The sequence below is a fragment of the Mesoplodon bidens genome (genome assembly GCF_964165515.1).
Source record: "Mesoplodon bidens genome assembly, chromosome: 3".
Taxonomy (NCBI): Eukaryota; Metazoa; Chordata; class Mammalia; order Artiodactyla; family Ziphiidae; genus Mesoplodon; species Mesoplodon bidens.
In genome coordinates this window covers 5,557,795-5,574,994 of record NC_138178.1, presented here as the reverse complement: position 1 = coordinate 5,574,994, position 17,200 = coordinate 5,557,795, and the positions used below count along the sequence as shown (strand labels likewise).

At 44.4% G+C, this 17,200-nt stretch overlaps 1 protein-coding gene across 3 annotated transcripts in view; it reads right to left on the bottom strand.

Annotated features, from left to right (window-relative positions):
• RSU1 (Ras suppressor protein 1) overlaps nucleotides 1-17,200 on the bottom strand; it is a 190,952-nt gene that overhangs the window by 159,311 nt on the left and 14,441 nt on the right. For 2 of the 3 annotated variants that reach the window (XM_081227722.1, XM_081227723.1), the window contains exon 3: nucleotides 9,234-9,284. The exons of the other annotated variant lie outside the window; for it this stretch is intronic. In XM_081227722.1, the coding sequence (XP_081083848.1) occupies nucleotides 9,234-9,284 (51 nt within the window). The remainder of the gene's footprint in view (nucleotides 1-9,233; nucleotides 9,285-17,200) is intronic. 3 annotated transcript variants of the gene reach the window in all.

The window sequence follows — 17,200 nt, the reverse complement described above, 5'->3', positions numbered from 1 at the left end:
AAAGATCACTGATCACAGACCACCATAATGGATTTAATCATAAAGAAAAAGTTTGAAATATTGTGAAAATTGCCAACATGTGACACAGAGACATGAAGTGAGCAAACCCTGTTGGAAAAATGGTGCTAACAGAGTTGCTCAGTGCAGCGCTGCCACAAACCTTCAATTTGTAAAAACACAAAGTATCAGTGAAGCTCAATAAGGCAAAGTGCGATAAAAGGAGGTCTGCCTGCACGTGTGTTTCACTCAAGATTACAAATTCTTATTTCATAAAATTTAAATTGAAGCATGTAAATCAGATGGAGCTTATGAGCACTTTTAAAAAGCTATCATAAAAAGAATGAGTTTCACATGCCTTAAAAATCACCTTTTTGAAGTTTTGCACACATTTCCAGGAAACATCCCCTTTAAGATATAGGATTGGTGTATCCACACTGCAAATATACTAATGTTATCCCTCCCCTACTCAAGGTTTCTAAATCTGAGCTCCACGTGCCCCTAAAAAATTCATGGATGGTTTTAACAGGATCTACAAACCTGCTGAAATTATAAGGATTATGTGCGATTTTCTAGGAATCATGGACACAGCTTTCACCCTATTCTTAAAAAAGGTGAGTTATGAAATGTCAAGAACTAAAAGAATGTATATCACCAAGTATTGCACCTTTTAGAATATCTGCTCCCCCCGCCACCATGATACACATGTACACACACATTACCTAGAAGAGAGAGTCAGCAGATGATTTACATAGAAACTTCTGCTAGTAGATAAATTCCGTTTGAGGGTTCTATTGTAAATAGTAAAAGATAGCCAGGACATGGAAGCAACCCAAATGTCTATTGATGGAGGAATGGATAAAGAAGATGTGGTACATATATACAATGGAATACGACTCAGCCATAAAAAAGAATGAAATAATGCCATTTGCAGCAACATGGATGGACCTAGAGATTGTCATAATGAGTGAAGTAAGTCAGAGAAGGACAAATATCATATGATACCACTTATATGTGGAATCTAAAACAAATGGTACAAATGAACTTATTTACAAAACAGAAATAGAATCACAGCTGTAGAAAACAATCTTATGGTTACCCAAAGGGGACGGGGGCAGGGATAAACTGGGAGATTGGGATTGACATATACACACTACTACATATAAAACAGATAACTAATAAGGACCTACTGTATCGCACAGGGAACTCTACTCAATTCTCTGTAATGGCCTATATGGGAAAAGAATCTAAAAAGGAGAGGATGTATGTATATGCGTAACTGATTCATTTTGCTGTACAGCAGAAACTAAAACATTGTAAATCAACTATACTCCAATAATTTTTTTTTTTAATTTTAAAGCAATAATAAAAGAAACCCTTTCCAAGATCAGCTCCCCACGGTGGGTGAGCTAGGGTTTGGAAGGTGACAGGTTCCATCAGCCCACACGTAATGATCTCCACAGCCTGCCACCTTTCTGAAATTCCCGTAAGTGAAGTCGTCCATTTAAAAAGCTATTGTGGAAGAATTAACACACTGCCCTTAGCTTGCTTCCTCTTAGCACAGGGCGGGACTCCAAGAAGAAGAATTCTAGAGTAGGTACATTTGGGATGGTGGGGCTGACATGAAAGGGATCAGAGGATGACACGTGTCTGAGCGGAGGACACAACTGCATCGAAACCCACCTTCTCCAACTTCACCCGCTGGTCTTGGACTGTGCTGGTTCTGGACCACGGGGCCAACAGATGCTTCCGTGTGACGGCCCTGCATGCGTCCTTACTAAAACCCAAAATAACAAACTTCCAACTACAGGCGATTTTTTAAACGGTACCTAACCAGTGGCACCATCGGACTGTTCGATTAATAGCTGTCTGGCTCAATACTATGTATACAATTTTTCGAATCCAATCTTTCAAATGATGGCACAGGAGCAAACTGATGAATGTGCACTAATTAAAAACATAAGCTACTGATCAAAGCCTCTGTATTACAAATACATTCGTCCTCTGTTAAAATGCAAACAGCACGCTGTTTCAATACTGTCACAAGGTAAATTCGTGACACAGAGGCGACTTGTTTTGCATATTCTCCCTCATAGTTTAATTTCATACAAGCTGTGCACAAGAACTTTTGCGTAAGGCATGACAAATAATCTATGAAAGAGGAAATAACTAGACACTTGGCAACAGGAAGGTGCTGGAAGACTGGTGAAGGTCATTCTTACAAGTTGGGACAGTTGATTTTTCTCATTCATCTCAACAATCTATTATGTCTGTCGAAAAGGGTTTCAGTTTATTATGCTTTTTAAAAACTGCTCACTTTTCTTCGTTATAATTGGACCTGCATAGTTTGAGACTGCAATATTTTCACGCAAAACATGTTCCTTAATTCCTTTATAATAACACGTACAGTAGAGATCCTATCAATATATACATCTGCATAAAATCTTAAAACATTACATTAGCTTCCAAGTGTTTAGAATATTATCTTTATAAAGAAGTTACTGAAATCACTAAAGAAAATACCCTAGTATTTTCTTGTTCATTATAATTTTGAATTCATATATAAGCTATAAGTAATAAGAAATAGTCCGTTAAAAAAAAGAAATAAGTTTTGCCATCACACTTAGGTTTACTGCCTGCCTAGACATTTCCGACACATTAAATGACAAGACAGGGTCACAGTTAAGGCTTCAAATGGCCAGCAAAGCTGCTAATATCTCAAGAGAATGTTTTACATGACAGTTAAAAGTTCAAAGTATAAAACTAAACAATTACGTTCAGAGACCCACACTTACGAAAGGTTTACATAGAGCTGGTTGTTTAGTGTTTGCGCAAAGCACAAAGACCTCCTTTGCATCTTGCAGAAAATGATGAGGGTTTAGTCCTTAACATGCATGGGTCACAAAATGAAAATAAATACTGTTGTCATATTTAAGGTGCTGGCAATATTTGTACATAGGTTTGGCTGTAAGAATAAAATTCTTTTTCAAATTAAGAAAAGCATCACATTGAAAAATTAATGCTCAGAGGTTGTTTTATCAGTGATGCAGAATGTAATTCATTTCATAATGCATAGTATTCTTCCCTACACAGTGGCATTCAGTAAAAGAATCAGTCTAAATATGCACAAAATGCACGGTTATTTTTAAATTAAAATCTAGTTACATACATATATATTTTAAACTTCTTTCTTCCACAGGAGAAAAAAAATCTCATATATACTCAATACGAAAAATACTATAAAAGGCAATAAAATTCTCTCACTTTAAACAGACTGGAAGAAAAGTTTCTAACATGAGAAAGTAGCCTAATAAATACTAAAAATGACACGTGACACTGAATGTATACTTAAATTTGGGGAGCCAAACAGAAAAATAACATACCTCCTTATCTACATTAATTATGGCAAAACTGCATTATGTAAATGGAAGTAGTAACATCCCTGTTGGATGGAGCTGAGAAGCTTGCAAAAAAATTTCGTCTGGCAACACAAATTTGGTTTCTAATCTTTTAGTACAAAATGAGGAGAAAAAAAAAAAAAAGTAACGTATCCCAACAGTGACCTCTAGTGGAAAAGTCTTAAAATGGTTGTCTCAGAAAGAAATTCCTTTTAAGACTGAAAACAAGCAGAAAAACATTTACAAAGCTAAAACTCCCAAATACCATAAAAACCAGGGATCAGATAAGGCGCAGGCTGAAAAAGACTCATCTAACACTGGCCTGTTACAAGGGAGGGCCATCACAAAGGCAGGAGAGCAGAGACACAGGAAGATCACCTTTGAAATAATGCTGCGTCCCCATCTTAGAAACACAGAGCAAGCAAGCCCTTGAGTCTACCATCTCGGACTGCTGGGACTTAGCAAGACGTACCACCTGCCAACCCACTAATCAACCGGCATTAACTGAGTGTCTATTTCATGTTCTGCACGCTTTGGGCACTGCTGTGGGATGGTACAATATATAAGCATGTGACAGAGTTCCTAATTGCAAGAAACTTAACCTACAATTCACTGTATGAAACTAGTAGTAAATCATTTGGGACCTTAAATATATAAAACTAAGTGAAAGAGTAGCAGGCTCCAAACCCGGAGACCTAGGATAGTATAGGTCTTCACTTCCCTTTGGAGAAGTGAAGCTCAACTGAGCCCACAAGGGTTGCTGGGTGGAAAAAAAACACCCATGGGTGGTCATGATACCCGCTTTCCCCACCGTGGATCCTTAGGTGTCCCCGAGGAGCACAGGCACACCTTGGGGACAATGCAGGTTTGGTTCCAGGCCACCCACCACAATAAAGAGATTATTGCAGTAAACTGAGTCACACGAATTTCTGGCTTCCTGGTGCCTGTAACAGTTATGTTTATACTATTCGGTCATCTATTAAGTGTGCAAAGCATTATGTCTAAAAAACAATGTACATACCTTAAAAAGTACTTTATTGCTTAAAAAAAAAGTGCAAACCATCATCTGAGGCTTCAACAAGCTGTCATCTTTTTGCTGGTGGAGGGTTTGAAATATCGTGAGAGTTACCAAAGTGTGATGCAGAGACACGAGGTAAGCAAATGCTGTAGGAAAAAAATGGTGCCAACAGCCTCGCTCGACGCAGGGTTGCCACAGACCTTCAATTTCCCAAAAAGAAACGCAGTATCTGCCAGGCGCAATAAAGCGAGGTCTGCCTGTACCATGTCAGCACATCATTCCTTACCTATGAAAGGGCCCCTATAAAGGGGACACAGACGGCTATTTCTAGGACCTAAGGTTCTGTTTCTTTAGAGCACTCACAGTCCAGCACATTTGAAGTGAGCCCATAAGCAGTTAAGAAACAGAAGTGTGTAGTGGTCACAGCTAACCAAGTCCATTAACCAGCTGATCCTGAGGAAACTATCAGCTTCCTACACTGACCACTTCACGGAGGCCAGCTAGTTCCCCCCGGCCCTGCTGGTCCTCTGTCTGCACCCTCCCATCAACCACTACTGCTTTCTATGAGGACTGACTGGGAAGCCGCTGTGCACGCAGCATCAGGCCTTAAAGAAGAATAAGAGGGACTTCCCTGGTGGTCCAGTGGCTAAGACTCCGTGCTCCCAATGCAGGGGGCCCGGGTTCGATCCCTGGTCGGGGAACTAAAATCCCGCATGCCACAACTAAGGAGCCCACATACCACAACTAAGAGCCCACATGCCACAACTAAGGAGTCCACATGCCACAACTAAGGAGTGCGCAAGCCGCAACTAAGAGCCCGCAGGTGGCAACAAAGACCCGGCGTAGCCAAATAAATAAATAAATATGAAGGGAAAAAAAAAAGAACAAGACATGGTCCCTGCCTTCAACAAAGCTTAAGATATCTCTGCAGAGGAAGGAACACGAAGCAAGAGGAGGACAAGGAAGGGCCACGCTGGTGTCAAGAGTCTATAAACAACAGGCATTGGGGGAAGAGAGAGTTCCGGTTGGCCCTGGTGGGCAGGGGTGCGGGAGGAGGGTGGGCGGAGGGTGGAGGTGGGGGGAGGGGGGTCAGGCAAGGGAGGGGCGGGGTGGCCTGGCGTCAGAACCTCAGCTTTCCTCTGAAGCCAGAAAAGCACCTCCTTCCGGTGCCCAGAGGGCTACCTGTCCAGTCACAGCAGAAACGCAGAAGGAAAAGATTCACTCGCGACTTGGCCTCTCACTCGTTCCGTGCATCGCGGGAACGTGTACCTGGGCAAGTTGCTGCCGGCAGGGTCACCCCCCAATCACTGCACCAAAACCCATCAGCAGGGCCCCAAGCCCCAGGTTTAAACATCAGCTGCGTTGCTGTAATAATGAGGAACCTCTAACAGCGATCACACTGACAATTTTGAAAGACGTTTACGAACTCTTGTGTCATAAACATCAAGAATTTCCACTCACAAAATCTTGGGGGGGCTTCCCTGGTGGTGCAGTGGTTGGGAGTCCGCCTGCCGATGCAGGGGACGCGGGTTCATGCCCCAGTCCAGGAAGATCCCACATGCCGCGGAGCGGCTGGGCCCGTGGGCCATGGCCACTGGGCCTGCGCGTCCGGAGCCTGTGCTCTGCAACCAATGGGAGAGGCCACAACAGTGAGAGGCCCGCGTACCGCAAAAAAAAAAAAAAAAAAAAAATCTTGGGGAATTTAGGGGTCATCAGCCCGCTTCCCCCTTCCATGTGGCCTCAGTCGTACTGCGTTGAGTGGACCCATTGATGTCAAAACCACCAGCATGAGGGCTTCCCTGGTGGTGCAGTGGTTGAGAATCTGCCCGCCAATGCAGGGGACACGGGTTCAAGCCCTGGTCTGGGAAGAGCCCACATGCCGCGAAGCAACGGGGCCCGTGAGCCACAATTACTGAGCCTGCACGTCTGGAGCGTGTGCTCCGCAACAAGAGAGGCCGCGATAGTGAGAGGCCTGCGCACCGCGATGAAGAGTGGCCCCCGCTTGCCACAACTAGAGAAAGCCCTCGCACAGAAACGAAGAGCCAACACAGCCATAAATTAATTAATTAATTAATTAAAAAAAAAAAAAAACCACCAGCATGGAAAGGTGCGAGTGCTACACTGTTCCAACGGCCCTACAGATACCGACTCAGGTCCGTGGAGTCAAGAGCTGTCCCCAGATCAAGGTCCCAGTGTGACGAAGCTGGTGATTCATTCCCTAAGTACACAAGAGGAGACATCACAACAGTGTAATTGGCACACGAAGAGAAAAACACACCTACTTTTGCAAGATGAAAGCAGTGCTGAGGGGTTTGTCTTTTGAGTCTGAGTTTGAATGTGGTGCTGTCAGCCGGTCCCCGTTAAACACCACGGAACGTGAAAGACACTGATTACAGTAAAAAGTGACAGGAGGGTGGGCACACCCACCTCCGTGTAATGCATATTTATATTCCCATCAAATGGACATATTTACTATAAACACTGGAAAAACCATAGCAAAGCCATTCATTTAAATGCCAGAAAAATAGTAAAAGATGCTAATTTGACCTTAGTGGAACAGATCGGGTGTCACTGACACCACTCACAGTGGCTTCAAACAGAATTTACCAAGACGATTAATTAGAGCTTACTGGATTAGGTCAAGAGTGTCTCAAATGGGAGAAAGGCGAGAAAAAAAAAAAAGGAAGAAAGAAATAAAAAGTTTGGATCCATTCACAGCGAACCTCTTTAGCAGCAGACACAATTTAACTCTGTATTTATGCCTACCCAAATTAACCTCATGGTGCATGCCCGGAAAGACAGATTGATCCCCTGATCCCTGAGATTTCTCTTTTTGTGGACATTTAAAAAGAAATAAACTACAACCATCTGAAAGACTTTTTAAGGACCAGATCAATTAATGGTATAATAGGAATAAAACACGTTTGGCTTTCTTGTTTAAATGGAAACTTTTGCCCTGATGACGATGCTAGATCTAACAACAGTAGTAAGCTTGGCAATTAAGAAATATGCTCATGAGCTAAACGACAGAGAGCTTCGGGAATTTCTGTTCACAGAATCTGGGGTCATTTAGGGATCACGCAGCCCCCCCTCCAAAACAAACTGCAAATCCCCTCTGAACTGGGATTAGGGTCTCAGTGAAGAGCAGAGCCATTTGTTACCAAAACAATGAAAGGGGCAGCATATTACCTGTGACAATAATGACCACACGTGACCAGTCAGCCTCACTTGCAGGTGCTGGGGCCCCCGATACGCAAACATGGTTAACTGTGCCCCTCTGCCCTTGCCATACCAACATGTGCTTTTTGCTAAAAATGAACTCATATGCATGTCTGCTGCACACGAGGGGCCCTAACTGCCACTCAATTCTCAGTAATCAACAGCTCTGTGACATTGCTTCGAGCTGTATATAATGAACACACACACATAAATTCGCGACACAAATCCCTCAACGTGACATTCTGCTTGGTTGCACTGGACGTGGAAAGCTCCCTAACAAATTCTGGCCACGTGATTAGAAAAATCATTCAAGTCTGCAGGAAATATGGTGAGCACAAAGAAGTGATCGTCAATTAGAAATCAGACAGCAGAGTGGGTCCCTGTCACTAAAACCTTTAAATCCACAGCTCTAAAAATAAAATGGCGGGCTTCCCTGGTGGTGCAGTGGTTGAGAGTCCGTCTGCCGATGCAGGGGACGCGGGTTCGTGCCCTGGTCCGGGAGGATCCCACATGCCGCGGAGCAGCTGGGCCCGTGAGCCATGGCCGCTGAGCCTGCGCGTCCGGAGCCTGTGCTCCGCAACAGGAGAGGCCACAACAGTGAGAGGCCTGCATACCACAAAATAATAATAATAATAAAAATAAATAAATTAATTAAATGGTCCACAATTATTCACAGAAGATACGCTTTACAAAGAGGTATGAAACCTACTATATGTTAACTATACCACTTCCAATGCCCAGGACAATTTTCCTTGGAAACCAGACTCAAGAACTTGAAAAACGCAGATGCAAGTTTATATAATTTTTACAACTTTGGGTTTTTCTTCTCCCCCCATCAAGCAGGGAAGAAAAGTATAGCAACAGTTACATTTTCCCCTTTTGAGGAGAAAGTATAAATGAAAGCAAAGAACTCTTATTCTAACTTTTTTTTTTTAATTAATTAATTTATTTATTTTTGGCTGTGTTGGGTCTTCGTTGCTGCGCGCGGGCTTTCTCTAGTTGCGGTGCACGGGGGCTACTCTTTGTTGCGGTGCGCAGGCTTCTCATTGCGGTGACTTCTCTTGTTGCGGAGCACGGGCTTTAGGTGCGCAGGTTCAGTAGTTGTGGCTCGTGGGCTCTAGAGCACAGGCTCAGTAGTTGTGGCACACGGGCTTAGTTGCTCCACGGCATGTGGGATCTTCCTGGACCAGGGCTCAAACCCGTGTCCCCTGCACTGGCAGGCGGATTCTTAACCAGTGTGCCACCAGGAAAGCCCTCCTCTTTTTGTTAAGTTTTTTTTTTTTTTTAAATAATAATGAAAGTCTCAGCATTTCAGGTCACTGCAGCATTTACCATGCCCTAAGGGGACCATTTCCAGACAAACAATGTCACTGTGTTTCTTCAGTTTACACACGTGATAGGGAAGAATCCTCAAAATAGAGCAAACTACGAAATACAGGACCACCATCTGCTCAGGTACCTTAGTGTCACCCAAGTAACCTCTCGGTTTGCCTAAATAATCATTTGTCATTAGTGTCTTTAAAGGAAACCAGAAGAATCTGCAGTACTGCCACAGTCCCTAAAAGTCAGAAATTGTGTAACAGAGGACAGCGCTGACTTACTTGTTAGCTTGTTGTGGCTGAGGACCAGTTGTGTGATGTGGGACAGGGTGACTGTAAAAGAAAAAAAAGAAATCACACAGTCAGTTAATGTACCCAGAGTACACCTACACTCCTGCAAGGTGAAGTGCTAAGTTATTTTCACAGGTTGGAGTGTTACCGCTCACAAAAACAGAAGCAGGGGTTCACAGAAGGCTGTCTGTTCGATGTTAAACCAAATCAGGAAGAGCTCTGCAATTAGCAGTGCAATGAGCAGAGCGAGGCGGCACTGACGGGACTAAGGTCGCAGGGCCGAACGCGACGAGGGCCTGTTAGTGCCGCTCGGCGGCCTGGCCCCGTGGCCCAGCCTCAAGAGCCCATCTCACTAAGGAGACCGGTCAGGAGATCCGGCCCAGAGCCCGGACAGGGACAACTCCTCTCCCACTTCCCCACACGCTTAAACAAACCATCGCATCGAGACAGAGACCACGTCACCCTACAGCCCCTGGGCACACGGTCAACCCCGAAACGCTGCTACAGGCTCTCAGGTGATCCCAGTAAGAACCTTCCACAAGTTCCTCTCTACAGGTTTTGGTTGACATTTCAAAGCACCAGCAGATTGCTCACCAATTTCGAACATTATCATGGAGGCTTAATCTGCTGAAAAAGATTAGATCTGCTTTAAGAAGAAAAAAAGGTTTTTCCAGCTACCAAGAAAGAAAATACACATACAGATCCATTTAAAAAAAAAAAGAAGAAGAAGAAAAGGAAAAAAAAAAAAAAAGCCAGACAGAAGTGACCTGCCTTCTACTTTGGGTTCTAAAACTTCACTGCGTGGTCAGCAAGCTATATGTATACTTTATTTTTGTGGGTATATATATAAATTATATATATATATACACACACACTATTTATTTATATAAATTAAATATTCATATATAAATTAAAATCTAAATGATTATACACAATATACTAAATATACTAATTAAATACAGTATACTTTATATTACAATTTTAAACGCAGATGTATTAGTGAAGAAACATATTTAAAATTTTTTCCAATATTCTTTCTATAAGAACGTTATTTTAATGCAACAGAGTTTTTTCCATAAAGGAATAATAAGACAAATATTTTTTCTCAAGAAGGGTCTCCAGGTTGGACCCCAGCATCCTTGAAAAAAATATGTATCATCGCTGACCACAATTTTTGAGTGTTTTTCTTTTGTTCAACCTCCCACAAAGTTAGAGAAAAGTTCACAATACAAGGCAAAGACCTGCTTTTCTGCCCTGACCCACCTGAGATTAAGCTGTTGGCTTGATGTCCCATAAACTTTAGGGTATTCCTACAAAGACATTTTCCTGCAAAACTACAATATAATCACCAAAGTCAAAAACTGAGCATGATACATCATTACCATCTAATCCTCAGCCCCCAACCAAGTTTCACCAAATGTCCCAGTGTCCTTTTGACATGTCCCCATCACTCTCTGAGTACTTCCCTGCTTTCTGGCAAGAGATAGTCACGCTCATCTTGTACTTTTGCTGCCACAGGCTTGGAATCAATCAGCCATTTCTCCAATGAGCTGATTCTGTGGAAAATAGTACTTACAAGCCAAAATCTGGGCACTAGATGTGCTCATTGTTAGTTGGGGGCTCAGTATTCTCAGCGCACAGAATTAGAGAATACACTCACCCCCCCACACATACATCTGTACAGATCTGTACACACACATCTGAACTTGAATCCCAAGTTCACACCAATAGATGGATTCCAATACAACACTGCACGGATCATTCTCACTTTCTCCGTTTCCTATTTGTCAACTCCCTTCTCTAACAGCGAGAACTCTGGCGTCCATAATTTTTAACCTACTTACGCACGCCATCGATACCCCTACATATAACTGCGTGAAGCAGGGTTATCTTACAGCCGTGTTGGGATGGCTCCATGCTGACCTGCAGGGACACCTGGAAGTCTCATACTGATTCTGGGTCAAGATCCAGATGGGTAGATGAGCTCGAGCTGTGTCATGTCCTGTTCAAAGTTGCAAACACCTTGGAGGCTCCAGGACCAGCTTGTTCACATGTCCAGGGATGTGTAGGTCGCTGGCTTATACCTGGTTAGAGGCACCTGACTAGTCGGGCACAGAAGACAGCGCTCGACATTTCTACCCACGCACTCCCAACACCCAGACTCGCTGAATATGTCTTGAAAGTTCTTACCTGGAGATAAAGTATGCCCTGAGCAACCAAGAAACGAGCCTGGGGGGCTGCGCCAGTGAGCCCCTGGGAACCCTGACGTTCGCCTGTGCTTTCTAACCCCTGCTAAGCTATGTCCTGTGCGCTCAATAACTCCCTGGGTGAGTGGGCTCTGAGGAACCTTCTGGGTTCTTTCAACTATGCACCCGTGTATTAATGCAGGAACCCATCTCCCCATGCTCCTTCTTCCTACCTGGACACCTGCCCGGTTCACCCTCCTCACTTGCACCTCCAACCTCCTGGCCCTGGTCCTGCTTTTGGGCTTGGACCCCCCAAGCCAGGCTCCCCACCCTGCTCTGGGCCACCACGCCCACCCCCCAACACCTGAATGCCTCTTTTCCTGTTGCACTTACTGGCTTCGGGATTGAAACCTTAGGGGAGGAGGAAGAGAGAGGCAAAGCACAGGGGAAGAGCATTTTTGTGATTTTAAAAGCATCACCATGATGGCTTCTTACATGACAAGTTAGATTCTAGACACTGCAGAACATCTCACACATTTGTATTTTTAAGAGTTAAGACTGTTCTTGTCCACCAGATAAAGCATTCCTTTACCTCTGAGGCATAGAGTCTGATATGAAAACAAAAAATCTCCAAGAGCTGTCCTCATACAAAACCAGATGAAACAGATTCAGAGATATACGAGTTAACACAGTGGTCAGTATCATAGGAGAACAAACCACAAATAACAGGAGTTACACAAGAGTTTCTCTCTCACTTACACACGGGCAGTCCAGAGGTTCCTGGTATCTTGTTGCTCAGCCATTCATGGATCCCACTTCATGCTCCAAAAAGGCTGCCTGAGCTTAGCCATCATGCCTGCATTCCCCTTAGGAAGACGGAAAGGGGAAAAAAGCCCTCCTCCTTTACAATTCTTCCAAGAAATTGCATGTGGCACTTCCATTTACAAGCAATTAATCAACATTTTGTAATACAGTGATGCCTAGATGCAAAAGAGGTGGGGAAACATAGCCTGGATTCCAAGTGACCACATGTCAGATACAATTAGGGGTTTTATAACCCACACAGATGGGGCAAACCAAAACTGGCAGCCAACTAGCAGCCTCTCGCACTAGCGAACCACTCTATTGGAGTGTCACAGAAATCAATTCTGATTACAAAAGCAAAAAAACCCTGACAATCTGATCGCCTCCTGCCGTAATTTTTCCTAAAATATCACAACTACCATAATTAAAAAGAAAAAAACTTTGCTCTTCTCCCAGCTCATATTCACAATGAAAGATTTAATTAGGAAAAGCTGGGCCTTTTCAATCTTTTCACTCTGTCTTCTCTACAAGCATTTAGCAGGGGAGAAAATGAAGAAGTTTGAAAGTTCTTTTTTTTTTTAAATAGAGAAGAGAAATGCATCTGTTGCTTCACCTGATCACACCACTAGATGTATTTTTCTTTCTCATTATTGTTACAGGGCTACATGCTAAAGTAGGTAAGAGGGAGAAAAATTAGAGCAGAAAAGAAAAAGTTAATAAAAGATCTGTGAGGAAATATTTAGGGCAACAAAGGACTCCAGGCTGGGTCTGCGGGGAGAGCAGTTAAGTTGGACATAATTGAAATCACAGAATCAATCACAAAGCCTGTGACGGGCAAAGACCGAGGACCAACAGACATATTCATGTAACCTGCCACTCCCCTCCACTTGGCCATGGTGAGTCCACTGTGGGTTTCCTATGGAAACTGCAGTGTTAAGAAAGAAGGAGGAAAGGTCTACCAAAATAGAACAGCTCATTTAAAAGTACAATAGCTACCCTGGTCAATCATGTGGGTGAAATGGAATGAGGCTGTCCCCATGGACCTGCCCTGCTAACCCTCACCACACACTGGGAAATCTCCCGCTGCAGGAATATCAGACCTTACGGTCCTGCCAGTCATGAACTGTCAGGAAGCAGTGGCACCAGAACAGTGACAACAAACTGTTATTAAAATTCCTAAAGCAATATTAAACCACGCTTTGCTGAGGCATTTTCAAAGTAGAATGCATTTCCGAAAGTCAGCGAAATAACTGAGAAAATGTGTTGGCATACTCAGTTAACTGTTGCCGTGCCTTGGATACCATTCTGTCTCTAGCCTTTAGAAACAGTATGTGGGGACTTCCCTGGTGGCGCAGTGGTGAAGAATCCACCTGCCAGTGCAGGGGGCACGGGTTCGAGCCCTGGTCCGGGAAGATCCCACATGCCGCGGAGCAACTAAGCCCGTGCACCACAACTGCTGAGCCTGCGCTCTAGAGCCCGTGAGCCACAGCTACTGAGCCCACAAGCCACAACTACTGAGCCCGCAAGCCACAACTGGATATTTACCAGGCACGCTCAGAGTGTCAATGGTCTCTCTTCCTCGGAGATTCTGTTAGAAGTAACGTCAACAGTACATCCTCATTAGACTGGGACAGTCCTGGATTACGCCCACTTTCCCTCTCAAAACTGTCCTGGTTTGGATGATGTGCCACACAGTTCCTCAATTTAGGTGACACAGAATATGCACCAAAATTCTAAACTGCGAGATATAAAAGGATCGTGGGCACAAGAGAAGTGTATCTGAAAGGATAACAGGAGATTAGAAGGAGACATCACAAGGACTTCCCTGGCGGTCCAGTAGTTAGGACTCCACGCTTCCACTGCAGGGGGCCAGGGTTTGATCCCTGGTCGGGGAACTAAGCCCTGTGGTGCAGTCAAAAAAAGAAGGAGACGTCATTTACTGTGGGATGACACGTCCAAAAATGCTTTAAGGCACTGAAACTGGACTTGGAGAATATATGGAAATTGGAGGTTATGGAAGCAATTCTAGGCTTACCTGAGTGAAGAGATGGAAAACAGAGAAGACACAGGACTGGACTGAGCAGGCGGTATTGCAATGGAATATATTCAGAAAAATCAAAGGACTAGCTAACACTCCTAGAAAAAGAATCATGGTTTCTAGATAAAACGTGGAAGCAGATGTTATTTTTTAAAACAGACACAGTCTTTTTTTTCTTTCCTTCTTCTTCAGCATCAAGTAGGCAGCGTGAGGAAAGAAAAGTAAGCAGGATGAAATCCACAGCACCAGATGATGACATGGCAGACCTACTTTCAAAATAACCCACCATATCACAATGATGTGGCACACTGCAAACTGTCTCTCCAGTTTTCAGTCTGGCAATCAGAAGCAAGTTACGCCTCTGGTGGCACTTTAGAAAGGATAAAACGTTCTAGCTTCACAGAATGACGTTTCTATCCAGAAGGAAAAAACACAGCCAGGATGAGACAAGGGGAGTGAGACTTGGAAACGCACACAGTGATATGGGACTTGAAAGTTTCTGCCACCTTGTCTTGTCGCAGGTCAGAACTGGGCATCTTTGGGTTCCCGACGAAAGATTATAGAACACTGGCCACCAAAACCTGAATTGTAACCGTCAGTTCATTTCACAGGCTGCGCTCCCATGGAAGCAATCGGAAAGACACCGCTACCTTCAGAAGACAAACGGTTTACTATTTTTTTTGGTCTTGTCACACGGCATGAGGGATCTTAGTTCCCCCACCAGGGATCGAACCCACGGCCCCTTGAAGTGCAGCGTCTTAACCACTGGACTGCCAGGGAAGTCCCTAGTTTACCCCTTTTTGACAGCTCTTGAGCTACCAAATATTGCAGTGGGAGAACAGCCATACCCTCTGGGATGTCCAAAGAAGGTCACCTTTGACTTGTGTTACAATTCCAGGGTGGGCAGCCTTCAAATTCGGTGCAAGTCTGCAGATTACACTGCAAACAGTACCCTCTGTGAATTCAATTCCTCCCAAAGTTGTTGACTACAAAGAAGAATTCACTTGAACTGAAAATACAGGATGGTCCCAAAGGCTTTTCCATTTGGGCTCCCGGTAGGCTAGAAACAGCAACAGCCCTAAGTAACCCGGATTCAGAGACTCAGGGGGGCTGCGGGGGAGGCCGCACATGAGCACCACGCAGCCACGCTGACCACTCTGGGTCCCGTGTCTCCAAGATGTGTGATTAAAATGCCCGCCCGCGTCACACGCTGAAGTTACTGCACCCCTGCTAGAAGGATGCAGATTCAGATCTTCTTTAGCGTGCAGCTTCTGACAGTATATTTAAGTGAAGGCAGACAATAAAACGTTTGACACCAAGATATAATACAAATATCGTATTCATCAACACACCCAGAATCATAAAAGAACATTTCTTTTGAATTTCGTTCATAATTTAAAACTTCAGGGGGAAAAAAAAATCACCAGGGTATGAAAGCTTTCCTTTCCTCCCCAACCAACTACTGTGGTGAGTTGGAAACTCTATGGTAGCAAGTTTTCAAAACTGGTTACTTGACTGAGTCCTATTTGCAGATAAATGGTCACTCAGCATAATTAATTGCTTTTTCATTCAACAGAAAGCAATTTATCATATAGGATGATTTTTAACAATGTGATACGTCTGCCTTTATGTAAATAAGAGCAGAGAATTCACACGTGCTGAGAACCCCTATGAGCTCGTCACTGACTGAGGCTTCGGTGTCTACTGGGACATTAAGTCAAAAGACGCTTGGACCCAAGGCACCGTGTTACTGACAACATGGAGCCCACATCCTCCCCATCCAAACACATCACTTTACACTCTCTCCTTCAGGAAAAAGGACAAAGAAAAAATTTTAATTCTGAAGATGTCTGGGAGAATTAAAGAGGAGAATACAGTGAACTACCAAAGGTTCACGGCTGTTCACTGCTCCTGGGGAATGAGGAGGAGGACGTGAACGAAGGCTCCGGGAGTTACACACTGTTTGCAGGCGCTGGACTTAGTTATGTTGACAGAGACAGAACACGCGGGAGACACAAGTACTGCCCTCAAGGCGCTCACTCTGCAATGAGGGGAGGCGATAAAGAACCACGACACAAGGCAGAATGTCAGCACCACAAGGAGGCAAGCGGATTCGAAACTCCCGTTAAAAGGGAACTGCGGGCTTCCCTGGTGGCGCAGTGGTTAAGAGTCCGCCTGCCGATGCAGGGGACACGGGTTCGTGCCCCGGTCCGGGAAGATCCCACATGCGGCGGAGCGGCTGGGCCCGTGAGCCATGGCTGCTGAGCCTGTGCGTCCGGAGCCTGTGCTCCGCAACAGGAGAGGCCACAACAGTGAGAGGCCCGCATACCGCAAAAAAAAAAAAAAAAAAAAAAAAGGGAACTGCTGCAGGGCTTCCCTGGTGGCGCAGTGGTTGGGAGTCCGCCTGCCGATGCAGGGAACACGGGTTCATGCCCCGGTCCGGGAAGATCCCACATGCCGCGGAGCGGCTGGGCCCGTGAGCCATGGCCGCTGAGCCTGCGCGTCCGGAGCCTGTGCTCTGCACCGGGAGGGGCCGCAGCGGTGGGAGGCCCGCGTACAATCAATCAATCAATAGACAAATGCTGCAAAGTTTTTTCAGGGTGAGTAAGAGCTTCCAGGTCCAGAGTCAGTTTTATTCTATATCTACATTCCTACCTTCTCCCCCGAACCCACCTTTTTTTTTTTACTTGTCTGTATTGAATAATTTTTCTAGCATAAACTGTTTTAATTGTGTAACCTAAAATAGGTGTACTTTTAGAAATCAGTTACAGGAAAAAGCTTCAGCTCCTCAATTTACAGATAAGGAACTGTGGCCCAGAGGTAAAGTGATTTTTCTAAGGTTCCCCACAAACTCCCCACTCCCGCAGAATCAGAACTGAGACTCTAACCAAGGTTTCCAGATTCTACCTCTTGAGCTTATTCTTCCTAAA